Source organism: Haliaeetus albicilla, chromosome 2 (genome assembly GCF_947461875.1).
Source record: "Haliaeetus albicilla chromosome 2, bHalAlb1.1, whole genome shotgun sequence".
In the NCBI taxonomy this organism is placed as follows: Eukaryota; Metazoa; Chordata; class Aves; order Accipitriformes; family Accipitridae; genus Haliaeetus; species Haliaeetus albicilla.
Window position 1 is genome coordinate 10,151,107 of NC_091484.1, and position 14,886 is coordinate 10,165,992.

The 14,886-nt window shown below is 51.2% G+C and overlaps 1 protein-coding gene and 1 long non-coding RNA gene across 4 annotated transcripts in view; one reads left to right on the forward strand and one right to left on the reverse strand.

Annotated features, from left to right (window-relative positions):
• Positions 1-4,732: 4,732 nt before the first annotated feature.
• On the reverse strand, positions 4,733-8,871 carry LOC138689720 (uncharacterized). Its single transcript, XR_011328621.1, has 2 exons — positions 8,786-8,871; positions 4,733-6,046 (listed from the first exon to the last, which is right to left on the reverse strand). It is a non-coding gene; the product is annotated as an uncharacterized lncRNA (long non-coding RNA).
• KCNB1 (potassium voltage-gated channel subfamily B member 1) overlaps positions 7,929-14,886 on the forward strand; it is a 136,812-nt gene continuing 129,854 nt past the window's right edge. Inside the window, exons 1-2 of one of the 3 annotated variants that reach the window (XM_069805801.1) lie at positions 7,929-8,635; positions 9,870-10,535. In XM_069805801.1, the coding sequence (XP_069661902.1) occupies positions 9,969-10,535 (567 nt within the window). In that variant the 5' untranslated portion in view covers positions 7,929-8,635; positions 9,870-9,968. Of the gene's footprint in view, positions 8,636-8,698; positions 8,887-9,614; positions 10,536-14,886 lie in introns of those variants that run through there. The other 2 variants (XM_069805816.1, XM_069805809.1) reach the window with 2 other exon arrangements.

Below are 14,886 nucleotides of genomic sequence, written 5' to 3' on the forward strand. Positions count from 1 at the left end.
CCAGGGACTGTGTGAATGGGGTAGGGGGAGTCAGAAGCTTGCAGTTTGAAAGACAGGGAGGACATGGGGACAGGAGTTTTTGCCCTGAGTTAGTGAAGCTTGTGACCAGGTCAAGTCTTCACATCTCATCACTGCACTTAAACCAGCCCTCCGTGATGTGGCTTGCTGGGCTGAGGACTCGCAGCCCTGGGCTGGGCTGGGTGTCCCTGCCCCATGGGTGTGACATCCTCTGCGGGGCACCTGTGACCGCCATGCCATTGCACGGAACAGGAAAGCTTCCCGAGTTTGGGGTCACGCTGCTGCTTTTTAACCTGAGGCCTTTTCTCCCTTTCCTTTTGGACCTTTGCCCTTCCCAGCTGGCAGAGTTTTGAAGAGCGGGCGGGTGGAAGCGCCCAGGACTGCTGCTCCCCAAAGGCACCACCTGCAAAGCTGCAGGAGTTTAGCCAGACCGTGTCTTTTCATCTTCTTAAAACCCGGTGATAATAATTTCTGTCTTCCACATGAGTCCTGCTAAATCCCCCTCCAGAGCTGGTAGGAGCACAGGGAAGGATTTCAAAGGCCTTCCTGCCAGATCCTCTGCCCCTTGCACAGAAGAAGCCTAATGTGCCTTACAGAAAAGCTGCATTGCAACTGTTTTTTGCGGAAAATAAAGCATTCACCAGAACTCTTAATTCTGTGTTATCATGAGGAATTTGGACAGCAAAATCCCATCTTAAGATGGCTCCATCCTCCAGTCCTTCTCCTGGTCAGCTCCAGATAACTCCTTGCTCCACTGCTGGCTCTTCCCAATCCTGCTCTACCGCTCTGCGCTCCCCATGGGCACTGTGCAATAGCCTGGTGTCAAAATTCAGACCCGCAGCACCCTCCGAGCTGGGCACTGCGGCAATACCCGCTCTGCTCTCAGCATCCTCCGCTCCTGCCGAGATCAAGGAAGCAGAGCTGCGTTTTCGGTAGGTTATTGCAGTGTTTTCAGTTTGTACGATTACATCCAATTTGTTCTTTTTGGTTAGCTGGTGTTGGGTATTATTCCCCTGCAGAACTCATGCGTACAGCAAAAAGGGCATGTTTAGAAAAGCTCATTAAAATTCATGGGGAATAGTGCTGTCCCATGTGAAGAAGTTTAATCCGAGACAGCCTTCAAGAATGGCTTATTGCAGCCTTCTGCATCGCCCACAAACACTTTGGGGAAAAACAGGGAAGGAGAACAGTGTTAGATAAGCTGCTTTAAAATGATCTTCATAATCCTGGAAATTAAAAGGTATTTTATTAAAGACAAGTTACAGATGCAAAATAACCCAAGGAAGGCTGGAAGTGACCCTTCCTAGAGACAATTTATGCTATTCCTGCAGCTGTGGCTGGATGCCACTGAAACCAAAGCTCTCCCCCCTCCAAGGAGCCAGCCCTGTCAGTGGCACAAGACACCCAGCCTTTCCTCTAGGACCTGCCCCCAGGGGAGCTAGGCCCCCTTAGTACTAGAAATAACATTTAGTTGCTTAAAATTAGATTTGACCCCCTCCATGTCACTTTGCAGCCGTTGGCATGAGGCTTCCTGACCCCAAAAGCAGCTTCAGCTTTCACTGTTGTTGAATGGCACAAAGGAAGGGAGAAGGAAGAGTGTGTTTTACTCAGGGCTTAGGGCAATTGAGATCAGGGAATGGCCAGGAAGGGCTGGGTTCATGCAAGTTTTTCAAATCCTGCCTATTTTCTGCCAGTTCCTCATAAAAGATGAGCAACAAAACCCTTAAACTGTTGGGTACCCCCACCAGCCTTATTCTCACCGAGGCGTGCGACTCTTGTAAAAGCTTCTGCTGCTGATGGCAGGAGCCTCTGACAAACGTGCTCCCTGTTAGCTGCAATAACAGTGACAAGGCAAACAATCTTGGTAGGAATCACTAAAGGATAGCTCTTAAGATTTAAAGGACGTTTAGCTGCTCATTCATCCCCCACCCCATGCAGCTTTTGACAGGTTGCTTTAATCCTTCTCAGTCTCAATTTCCCTCAGTCTGAAAGAGGATATTATGGTACTTTCCTCCCAGGAACCATCTGAAATTGCTCTCTGACTGCAGAGTCCTTTTAGGATCAGCATATGCAAGAGCAGAGCAATTCTTACTCTCATTATCCTGAGAAAACTCACCACGCTTCAGGACATTCAAGTGATGGCATTTTTCCAGCATTAGACCCTGAAGTAGATTTTATCTGTTGGCTGAGTTAGGTGTTTGCTTTGCCTCTAAGGCTGAGCCCTCAGCCTGTGTTTAATAAATTGGGGTTGGGCAAAAGATGGGCCGGGGATGGAAACTGGGTGGCTGTGGAGCAGTAGTGAATCCTGGCAGGAACACGTTCAGGACACAGCTACCTTGTTGCCACAAGGAACTATGTCCCTAAGCTCAGGTGGAAGCTGTTTAGGGAGGGGACCTGACTTTTCCTCCTCTGCTGCGAGGACGCTGTGAGCAGCCGCATCCTGGAGTGCCCTTCAGAGCCTTGGCTCCTTTGCAACATAGCTTGTGTTTGCTTCAACCGTGCTGGGAAGATGCTGCCAGGGACTGGAACAGGAGAGCTCCTTAGCAGACCCAACTGCTAACTATGCCACTTGGAGTCTTGTTGCCAAAAGCCTTTCCTGAAACAGTCGGGCCAGCATATTCTCTATTAGGGGAAGGTGGACTCGTTTCCCCCGCTGCTCTTTCTCAGCACTCCTGCCCTCCGTAGCAGGCAAGGGCTCCCCACCGCCTGTTGCGACACGCTTCAAGCAGGCTGGTTCTCCAAATGCTGGTTAAAGCAGTCAGGCTTCCCCCAAACCAGGGAGAGAAACAGCACCCATCGCCTCTGAATCAGCGAGACTAGTGCGTAAAGGGCAAGGCTGGTGGCACACATGGCAGGATCAACAGTTCCCGTTACATCCCTACTTATGCCTTCTCTTCAGAGCTGGGGCTTAATTATGGTGCCTGCATCAGCAGCTGCCCCACCACATCTGCAGCCCCTCGCCTGGCTGTGCAAGGGGTTTTCCCCACATGGAAGCTCCCCCCATGGCTGGGATCCCTCCGGCAGCTGAGGGAGGCAGCTAGGCCAGAGGGATCCCAGCCATGGGGGGAACTTAGGGAGGGCAGGCAGGGCCTCCTGCCCCTGAATTCCTGGGAATAATGCTGTGTCTAGGTCTTGGATCCTGGCTTTCCCAAAAAACTGCCCAGTCTGCCTGCAGTCAGAACGGGGCTGGTGTGCCACAGACCCCGAAGGGTGTGAATGGCTGCAGGGCTGTTTGCAGTCCTCAGCAGCTGGGCGGAAAGCAGCCTGGATGGATGGGCACTTGATCACCCCTGCAAGAGAGAGGTCATGTCTCCACCACTGCAAAGACTGTCCAACCCCTCTAGCTCTGCTGCCCTCCCTCCTGAATGATGGCGAGGTGACTAACGCGAGATTCCAGCCCTTCAGGGGCTAATAAATCTGCAGTTGCTGAATAATATAGCAAGTCAAATTGCTTTACAGAGCTTGGTGCTTAAAGCTAAATGTTAGATAATGTATTATAGGTGGCTGTTTTTCCCTTGGTGCCAGGCCTGCCTGAACAGCACAAGCTGGGATGATAAAATGTCCCCCTGGCCCTTCCATGGGGTGCAGGGACTGGCAGAGTGGTAATGCCACCGGTCCCTCCTGGGCAGGAAGGGGACCTGGGGCCCCAAGGATTTGGCCTATGGTATTGACAGGAGAAAATTAATTTCTCTGGTCATTTTGCAAATTCTCTAGCAGATGGGTAATAGGGACAAAGTATACCATTGAGGGCTTTTTATTCCTCAATGAGCAGAAAAGTTTGTGTATTTTTCCTCCTTGAAGTAATAGTATTTGGTCTCAAACCCAATGTGAACAAGACAGACGCAGTCAGGAGGTGATGTTTTACATACCTGGCCACCTTAGGGAATTGGCTGGTGCTTCCACAGCTGTCAGTCAGTGCCCCAGACTCATCCTCATCAAGATAAAAGGAAAGGTGAGTCTGATGGAGGCATCCTTGGAAAGACGAGCTGCGGGGTGTGTGTTTGTGGTCAGTGGGTGCAGAGAGGAGACTTAATAGATGCGTGGGAGGAAGTGCACAGCCTGGCAAAGGCAGAAAGCTGGAGCCAAGGGGGGTGGCTCTGAATGTGCTTTGTGGGAACCTGAACCAGAAACTTCTTTGATGACCAGTTTGCACTGGCGTGTTTCCTGCCCCCTTCCCGAAGGCCAATGGAGCTTAAGGCTGACTAAGCACCAAGAGCCATTTGCAGGGCTGTGCCAGGCAAAGGTGAAAGCTGCAGAGGTGATGCAGCTCTGGTCGACCCCTCCTCGAGGCAGCAGGAGGGAGGGAAGCCTGCCTGCAACAGGGAGGGGGGGATGACTTTGGACACTCCTGGGAATTCAGAATGCATCTGAAAAGTTTAGGTGAGCTGAAAACTTCAACTCTTTATAGGACAGGGTTCCCATGTGGCTACTGTCCTCCCAAACACAAAAGAGGGCTGCCTTCACCTGCCTTTTCTCTTCCAAAGCTGAGTCTTCGGAGTCTTTGCCCTCTGCCAAGGGGCATTTGCTCTGTGGTCCCCTGGTCCCCGTGGAGACCTTTCTGCTCTTCCTCCTTCCATCTTCTGCTTTTGCAGATATCCAGTCCAGCAGCTCAGGCCTCCCAGATCCTTTGGTGCTTCTCTGAGGACTCAAAGAGCATGGCAGAGGTCAGGCCCTGCTTTCGGGACCAACGAGCTGTTATGGACTTATACATACGCAGTTTGGGAAAGGCTTTCTTTCACCACGGTGAGAGGAGGAGCTGGTAGAGGGCAAGAGTGAATGGTGGAGCATGCTGCGGGTACAGGCCAGGGGCCAGGAAAGCTGTGGCTACCAAGGCTTTCCCCCTGCACACAGAGCCTGCTCCCCTGCAGCAGCATAGGTTGGCAGCTACAGCTGAACTCCTCCGAACAGGGCTTTCAGCAAGGGAGAATGTGATGATGGAGCCCAGCTGCTGCTGACGTTGCCATCCAAGTTCTGCCTGGGTTTTTCAAGGAGAGCCTTGTCTCTTTAAGGTTCATTTTTGGACTATATTTTGCTGTCTGCTTCCAGTATTTTTCCCTGGTATTCCAGTATTTCCACGCTCCTGGGCTCTCAGTAGCACATGCCACTTCACACTATGTATCTCAGTTCTTTTTGCACTTTTCAACACTTGTTACAGATCTTTGCCAAGAAACCTGATAATTTTTTTTCCCATTTAAGGGAAAGGATTTTGGACTATAGAAGAAAATCTCCATTGTACCTAAAGTGTTTCTAGGCTGGAAAGAATATCCCTGGAAACTAAGGGAATCCTTAGGGGTACATAATAGGAAACACTCTGTGATGGAGACAGCTTATTGTGTATAACTGTCTTTCCCACTCACGAGGACAAGTACAAGGCCCTTGGGCTGCAAGAACAATACGGGTTATTGTTACATCTTATAGCTCATTTTAGAATATGAAACCCAGCGTCCCCTCAGCATCAGAAACTAGCCAAAATTTGTGGGCCACCAAAGCTGCTGTGCCCATCTCTGCTGGAAACCCATTGTTCCACATACCATTGCTGTGACAGGGCTGAGCGCTTGTTTACGGGCGGGCGAGGAGCCTTCCTTCTCTCACAGTCATTTGTTTCTCTGTGACCAGTAAAATGATGTAAATCAACCTCCCCTCTTGCTTTGCAGGATGGGCAGGAAGATGCCAGACCATTGTATAGGTGTGGGTGTTTGTGGAGATGTGATACTTTTCCTTATGCAGGCAGAGGAGTCACTGCAGATCAGCAGAGGGATATTTCCACATTTAGGCTCAGCCTATTTCCCTGTCATGTTGTAGCACAGCAAACACTGTCTTACAGAGGTTTTTCTGCCTGGCAGATGAGATCCAGATACGTATATACCACTGACTGTGAGCCCAGGAGAACATACATTTGCCGTACTCTCCACATTTCCTCTAAAGTACTTGAGGTTTAGGGTGTTTCCTTGTCAATAACTGCTGTAATACCTGGAAAGGAACAGGGTTTGCCACGGACTGCGTTCAAACATTTGGCTGCTTCCATAGGCTGTGGAAATAACAAACCATAAATTAAGTTTGCAGAAGCTCAGGGTACAAAAATATCAATTGAAAGGAATATCCAAACCAAGAGTAGGTTGGATAACCTTGGAGAAGAGCGAGCAGGCTGCACATTTCTGCATCCTCAGGCCTGCACTGCCCCTTGCTGACAAACTCTCCATCGTTGGGACAAGAAATGCTGCAGGGAACAGGCGTCCTGGGGGTGGAAACGTCCTCTCCTCTGCCCAGACTCCTGGATCACCCCAGGCACAGACAGCTGGAGGGCCTGCCCTGGGCAGGGCTCCTTCTCGCAGCTTCTACCTGAGACTCCAGAACGATTTTTCAGCACTGGCAGGACTACGTGGGTGGAAGGGTGGGCATGTAGCAGTGGAGGAGTCTGTACTTCCATGATGCCCCTTCATGTGCCCCCCTCCACAGCTGGTTTTCCGGCCTCTTGGCAGAACATGTGAATGACATTGGCAGGGTAGCAAGAGTGATGCAGGAAGATACAAATGCCCTGCTAATAAACCCGAGTTGCCTCTCTCCCAGTGATTTAACTGCATTGAATCTGATGCATATCCCTGCATTAGGCTACTTGTCATTTTCCCTCCCAGGATGCTCTTCCCGCAGAAGAGCGGCCTGCATTTGTCACAAGGGGAGATAATGTGCCCTGGATGCCAGCGCTAACAAACAAATAACTTGCTCTCCTACAGCACCTGCCAGCTGGAATTTTCAAAGCACTTGGTAATCATTAACAGATTTAGCTTCCTAGCCCTGATCAGAGATTTTCATCTCTGTTGCAAGAGAGTAAACTAGGGTCTGGAGGTGAAAGGATGAGAAAGTAAGGGGAGAACTGAAGTGCTCTGGGTGCTGCTTGTGGGTTTTCATGGGGTAGGGGGAGCTGTTTCAGTGGAGGGGCCCTGGGCTGGGATTAAGCTGGTCTACAACTTTTATTCCCAAGTCTTCCTTCCACCTCCCCTCTGGGTGATCTTGCTTTTCTATATCTTAATTTCCTCACCTGCAAATGGAAGGTAGTGACCCACTTCTCCTTGTAAGAAATTCTGAAATATACAGATGACATACACTTGTAGAAGGTACTGGAGAAAAACAAACACTGTCTGGGATTTCAGAAAGCTATCTCTAAGGAAGATGTGGACATTCAAACACCAAATATAATAGCATAATATTGATATTGTGTAGGCTGGGCAATGGGAGCCGGGTAGGGGCTAGGGAGAGAAGAATAGAAAAGTGGGGAAAAGCAGCAATGAGAGTCTTTTTCCCTAGTTAATCACGTAAAATCAGACACCGGGCTCCTGTTTTAGAAACCTTGTAGTAGGAATTGTCACTAGAGTCCAAGAGCCATGGTCAATCAATGCAAGAGGAGAAAGGGCTAACGAGCATTGCTGCACCTCTGGTACACCAGCCTAAGCAGATGAACTGCATTAAGTGATGCTAATGTACCCATTAAATGGTGCTAATGGAGCTCCAGGCTCCTGGTGAGGTCCATTTTCCCTGTTGGGAGCGAAGGAGGAAGGCAAGAAGGACAGAGTGGCAGAGGGATGCTTTGAATGTTGTGCTGTTGCCTGGAAAGTCACCCTTTTCTCCATTTCTGCTGTGTTTTCAGGTTAGTATTATTATTTTTATTATATATATTTTTTTAATATTTATAGTCCTAATCAGCAGGAGAGATCCACTGCTCTTCCTCCTATCCGTATCTGCAAATATATGCAACCCTCCCGAGAACAGGCTCTTTGCTTTGAGGGGGGGCTGCTGGGGTGAGGATGAGGACCCAGTTCACTCCTCGCACACACGAGTGATGTGCAGCCTCGCGGAGCTCAGCAAGCAGGGCCTGGGAAGCGATAGGGGCCCTGCTGGGCTTATCAGTGCTCTCTGCTCATCGCTCTTGTTCTGGCACCAATCCCTGCTCCTATTTTTGCGGGTGATACCACCGGGAGCTGGAGGATGGTGGGAATAGCCCCATCCTCCTAAGGAGGGATGCTGCGGCTCTCCCCCCGGTGCTAGGTCTGTTCCAGGCGCCTCCCCCGCTCTAAATCAGCCCCGGGGCGGCGGGCCCCGGCCAGGAAAGCGTTAACCTTCCCTGCAATGCTGCATCCCAGCTCACGGTGGAGCTGCCTTCCTCTCTTCCACCCCCAACTTCCAATTCACTCCAAACAACTCCGGGACAGAATTGCAGGGAAAAGCTGGAGGTTCAGCCTAGACTTGTTGATCTCCGTTCCGAGGCGGCAGAAGGAAGTACCGGAGCTTTCCTTTGTGTCTGCACGGAGAGAGGGCTGGGGGGGGGGGGTGGGGGGCGGGGGCAGATGCGGCTTCGGCGTTGACTGTAGGCAGGAGTGAGGAGCCGCAGCCGAGGGAAGGCCTTGGAAAGCTTCCTGCCGAGGGATCCGATTTACCTCGTTTCCCTTCCCCTCCCCCCCGGGCTCCGTGGACAGCCGGGAGCGCGGCCGCCATCCCTCCGCCTTGAGGCTGCCCGCGGGGGGATGCGAGCGGGGCCGCCCCTGCTGCCCGCCCCGCCGCAGGATGTAGCCGCCCTCGGCCCCGCACAGCCCCGCACCGCCTCGCTGGGAGCCCGCAGGAGGAGGTAGGTGCGGGCCGGGCTGGGGCCGAGGGAGGGGAGCCTTCCCCCGTGTGCGCCGGGGAGCAGACCCGGCGGCGGCTTGGAGGCAGCGGCGGTATTTCGGTTTGGGGGCTCGGGGGACGAGACGGGACACACACACACACACACACACACCTGGATCGGCGGGGAGAGGGGCCGAGCCCCCGGAGCTGTGCCGGCTGGGCATGGAGGAGCCGTTCCTTTCTGCGCCGGGGTTTCTCTTCGTGCCATCTTGTGTAAGCAACAGTGCTCAGGGCTGTCACAAGCCCGCCGGCTTTGCAAGGAAGGCTCGGGTTTTTTCCTTATTCCGATTTTCGTTGATTTCCCTCTTCTGTAGAGGTCGGCGTGGGGTGTGTGGGGCGGCATCCCTGGGCAGCTCGGAGAGGCAGAGTGCGTCGTTAGAGTGGCTGGAAATACCCCCTTTTCCCTTGCCCAGCTCTTTCCTCGGGGAAATTTGCAAGGCTGGAGTTACAAAAAGCCTCCGCCTCTCCCTGCAGCCTCCACGGCTGGGCAGAGAGGGGGGGGGCACCGCCGGCTCCGAGGAGGGGGGTTGCCCCGGCCGGGTCGTAGGAACACCCGGGGTCCGGCGTCCGCGGTCCGGCAGGGCCCCTCTGCGGGAAGGAGCCGCGGCGGGGCCGGGTGCTCGGGGGACGGCCGTGGCGGGGCCCGTGCGCTCCCGGCCGGCGGCTCCGGGACGGGGGACGACGTGCCAGCCCACCCCCGGCTAGCGGCCCGCCGCCTTTTGGAGCGCATTGCTGAGCGGTGCTCGGGGGAGCTCTGTGCCCTCCCCTATCAGTCAGCAGCTCCCAGCCCTTTGCTAGCAGAGACTCCCGGGGCCGTGCCCAGCCTCCGCAGCTCCCCCGGACGGGGTGTGCAAGCGACCCTCCCGGGCAGAGGCAGGGGTCCCCCGGGGGAGAGGGGTTGGGGGGGGGGGGGGGACGACACGGGGACACCCGGCCGCCGCCCGGGGGAGCTCGGCGGCGGCAGCGCCCGGGCCGACACGTGGGAGCGGGCGGCCTTCAGCACCGCGGCCGCGGACAGCGCCCGGCCGGGCGGCGGAGCGCGGTTCAGCACCGCCCGGGCGGACAGCGCCACCGCCGCCGCCCCCTGAGCAGATTAGCGGGGCCGGTGGCTCCCCCGCGCTCGGATAAGGCCGCGCCGAGGCGGCGGCGGGCGCGGAGGTCAGCGGGCGGGGACCCATGGTCGGCCTCTCTTGCAGCTCTGGGGCATGGAGGGGAAGGAGAGGTGAGGAGAGCCGGCCCCCGCACGCCCTGCCCTGCGCCGCACCTTGGAGCGTCCAGCCTGAGGGGGACCAGCGATGCCTCTGGGGATGAATAAGCATGGATCTCGCTCTACTACCTCTTTGCCTCCGGACCCCACGGAGATTGTCAGGAGCAAGGCCTGCTCCCGAAGGGTCAAGCTCAACGTGGGGGGGCTGGCCCACGAGGTTCTCTGGCGGACCTTGGACAGGTTGCCGCGGACCAGGCTGGGTAAGCTCAGAGACTGCAACACACACGACTCCCTCATGGAGATCTGTGATGACTACAACCTGGAGGAGAACGAGTACTTCTTCGACAGGCATCCCGGGGCATTCACCTCAATCTTGAACTTCTACCGTACTGGCAAGCTGCACATGATGGAGGAGATGTGCGCCTTGTCCTTCAGCCAGGAGCTGGACTACTGGGGGGTGGATGAGATCTACCTGGAGTCCTGCTGCCAGGCCCGCTACCATCAGAAGAAGGAGCAGATGAACGAGGAGCTGAAGAGAGAAGCCGAGACGCTGAGGGAAAGGGAAGGGGAGGAATTTGATAACACTTGCTGTGCTGACAAAAGGAAAAAGCTCTGGGACCTCCTGGAGAAGCCCAACTCCTCCGTAGCGGCCAAGGTAAGATCTCCGCATTTCTCGTCAAGTCTTGCCTGTATTGGCTCGTGACTGTGGTGATGCTTACGTGAGGTATTGCCCTGCTACTCTTGCTTTAGCATCTGGGCACTTGTGGCTGGATGGATGCTGTGACTGAAGGGGAGAAAGGCCTCCCAGACACAAACAAGGTTTATTGTATCTTTTTGGTGTAGTTTGGAAAGGATCTAGTTTGAGCTTCCCTGGGGCAGCCTAGGCTGTTCAGTGTGGGAGCAGCTCTGCTGACCTGTGGGTCAGCATTCACTGATTGCAGTGGCTGGAGGTTGTAGATGTGTTATCCAGTGGCCTGTCTTAGCGCATTTTGTAATAGAGATTTCTTTGGGCCTAAAACATGTGTGTCTCCTACTGCTTAACCAAACTGGCTTTTAAGAAGAGGAAATCTACTTGAACTCTTAGACCTAGGTCCAGTCAGGAAATAATGCCTTCCCTTCTAGGGCTTAATTTAAAATTTTGTGGTGAAATACATCTCCTGGTTATTTGTATCATGCATTCCTAAGCTGCGGGTCTGCTAAAGCTAGTGTTTGAATTTCATCATTTACCTGATTTAAGTCTCCCTGTGCAGTACTGCTGCAGCTCTGTCTCTGTCAATAGTTGAAGTGCTGCTTACTCTGAAGTTGGTGCTAGTGCAACAGATCTATTTGAAGGCGTATGGAAGATAAGATCCATGTTAGGAGAAACCAATGTCAGAGTTGGCTCTGATAATTCAGCTGTCTCATGTTAGTCACATATTCTTTAGTGAGGAAAATCTCTGTGAACACAATGATTCTGTAACCATGGGGACAAAAGTGAAGGGGGAGAGGTTGAAAACTGTGGGATAAATAACTGAAAAGCGTAAGAGACTGAGCAGTAGGGACCAAAACTTGAATTTTCTATGTACTGGTGTCCTCAGAGTATAGCAAAGAAGTAGAAAGAAGCCCCAGCTACCTCTTTAATGTCTTCTCCCTGTTGTATGTGCATTTGCAAATGTAAACCTTAGTTCCATCCCATGGGAATCTGGCTTTGGTGGGCTACTTATGAACAGACTTATTTCCCTCTCTTTTCTCTTATCAAAATGTTGCACATCATGAATCAAGAGCATGTACGAAAGTTTGGGGAAGGGATTTTAGGAAGTGTGCAGCTAAATGGCTCATTCTGGCGGGGGAAGGGAGAGGCATGGTCAGCTGCTGAACCGATTATCACTTTTTTAATGACAAACGGAGCCCCAGAATGTCTTTTTCTCTCCAATGGCACAGATGACACTGTGCTGAATGCATTAATCATTTATAAGGCTCCTTTGGCACAGTCCTGGAATCCTGAAACACAGGCCCCGGGCTTCGCTGTGTGTGGCACTGACTCAAAATCCATTAGAGACTGTTGATGTTCATGATTTATTGTATATGAGCAGGGGTCATTCTTGCCAAATAAGTGTCTCTTGTGATTTATAAATGAAATACACTCTAGCTTCATTTTCTGAGAAAATTCTCGGAGTAAGTGCATTCGGCATTGCAGTTCTGGATTAATTGAGAGTGAATGGTAATGCATTATTATCCTTCCCATTTAAAGCTATCATTCTGTGACTTCGTTACTGTAAGGAAAACGGTGCTGTATGTTATCAGACCTCAAATATTCCAGCAGTTTCAAAACACAGATTTCTACTCATGTCAAGTGTAGCAAGGAAAATGGGCATGCTGAACAATTAGCTTACCAGGCAGGGACAGAAGAGCTGCTAAGCCTATTCTTTATCCAATTTGCTCCCTGCTGGTGGATAGCTTTTCTCTCATGCCAGAGTATGCCCTTTGCTTTGATGACCTTCATGAGAATTCATTCCACATATTGAATAGGCTGGACCCAGTCTTCTGATGGAAAGATGTGGGGAGAGGGACTTGGCAGCCTGACCCGTTATCTGACCTAACCAGCTGTGCCCAGGCTCTGTTTCAGGCTGCATTTTCTAAATCTGAGCCTCTGCCTGATAGCTCCTGGCCAGCTTTCCCCAGCTGTCTGCTCAGTGGAGCACTTTTGCTGAGGCCATGGGCCTCCAGGAGCTTCTGTCACCTTTCCCAAAGCTAGACTCCATCTGCTTTGCCAGGTCTGGGAGCTCAAACTGTTCCTATAGAAAGGGAACAAAGTAAACTATTCTGAGGTTTAATGACTGTCACTGAAGGACCTAAAATTATTGTTGGGAAAATCTGTACTACTCTTGCTTATTCTTTTTCTTCAGACTTGTGCCGCTTAGTGCAAAGGTTTTTCCATTTAAATGTAAGAAATAGCCTCCTTTCACCTTTTCTTTAAGAAGTCTAGAAAATGGCTACAAATGCAGGTTGTCCCCCAAACCTAATGCAATCCTTCTATAAGCCATGCCCTGTTGTCCAACTCCTGCTTCAGCCAGGTGGGCTTTTTTGCTGGCTGTCAGCATTTGTTTGTATTTTAACATTTTCTGCACAACACTTAACCCGACTCCTCCATAACAGCTTACTGCAGAACTTCTCATGGTTATACTGGGACAGGTTAAATCCTGAGAGAGTGAGTTGTTTTCTATTTGTGGTTGGTTTGGGTTTTCTTTTTTAAGAAAGGAATTGTATGTAATGTACCTCAGGGTGGAAAACAGCATTCAAATAAGAAATGAAGCATCCCCCAGACCTTAATTTTTGTTGCTTTTTTATCCACTGAGGATTTACCCGTATCTTTTGACTAATCTGTCTTTTGAACTAACCACCTCATGGCAAGCAGTGTCTTATTTATGTGTGATGCTTTACCCTGTATGTGACTGGAAAGGACACTGTTAGCTTTTTATAATACCCACTCTTTGAGAGCCTCCGGATTTCTACGATGAGGCAGCAGACAGCTGTTAAGGCCCCAGGCTCGCTGCCTTGTTACCTCCCAGCACTAGCAGAGGGGAGTTTGCTCCTTTCCTATAATGCTGCAGTCCCTTGCATCTGTAACTGAAGCTGCACTGTCCTTGTGCGAGGTGCTGTAGAGCCACGGGGCAGCACTCCAGCCTTTCTCTATGGTCTGACTGTGCAACAGGCACCCGAACCATTTCAACCCCCAGTCCATTTAACTTGGAGGCACTTGCTGTGCTGTACTCCCCTGCACTCACCTTGCCCAGTGGGAAAACACCTATGCCCGAAATTGAGCACTGAGGGACTCTCCCTCTACCAAATGAGAAAATATTTAACAGGCAGTTATTAAATAAAACTCTTCATTTCTCTCTCTCTAGCCTTACAAGATATTTTAAAGGATCAGTTTCTCCTGCTTCTTGTGACTTTATTTGCCTGTATATCCCTGAGAAATACTCACTGCAGTCTTTGTGTATGCTTCCATCTCTTCCTGTTTTTGCATATTCCTGCTTATTTTCATCATTCTCCTGGTCTCCCTTAACAGTTTGGTGGTTGGTTTCTGTTTTGGTGGTTCGTTTGTTTGGTTTTTTTAAAATAGCATTCCTCCTGTACTTTGGTGTACTTGCAACATCCATTTTTAACCATAGAGGAGTCTCTGGTGCTTGCTTCTGTCTGGATTCATCCCAGACAAAGATGAGGTGCGGATATTTTCTGGAGTGGCTATTACATTTTGTGGTGTGGTAGTTTTCCTTTCCTCAGGAAAGAAAAGCAGCTCTCCAGAAGCCAAGGAGAACTGCTGCTTTTTCTTGGGACTTAGTGTCCATGTCAGGGCAGTAGTGGCTAGCCGTTTTCCAGCACTCTGGTTTGGGCTTTTAATTGTAATTGCCCTTTCCCTCAACGAGGCTAAGCCTGGGCAGCTGGTTTCTGTCACCCACAACCTGGCTAGCAGCCTTGAGTTTCCGAAGCAGAAGTCCCTTCTGTAGCTGTTGTTTTTTACTAACCAAGCTAGTTAGGATCTGTGGGTCTACCTCCTGGTGAGACATTCATGCCCCTTGGGAAAGCCAGCCTAGCTGTAAATCCAACTAGACTTCATGGCATCCCAAAAAATCACAGACTGCAGTTGTTCCATGTTTTCCAGTATAAACAAATAACAAATTAGACCAACTCAACATCTGAATAAACTTATATGGTCTTGGAAATCCTCTGATCACCTGGACCTTTCCAGCAACTCTGCAAGAACATTGCCCTTTTTGACTCTTGGGAGGAAAGGAAATTCTTTCTTCTTTTAGTCCTTACAAATTATTGCCCTGATCAATATTTGAGTAATTAGTGTTGCACAGAGGGGTGGGGAAGAAAAAGTCTGCTCGTCTTACAGACTCCTCTGCATGTGCTGGTTTCATCTATTTTTCTCTTGCTGTCCTGAAGGCTGAGAAAAACATGATGACATCACCCACTTGCCAAAAGCTTCTCTGCATATCTGCATGTCAAGTAGGATGTGCACT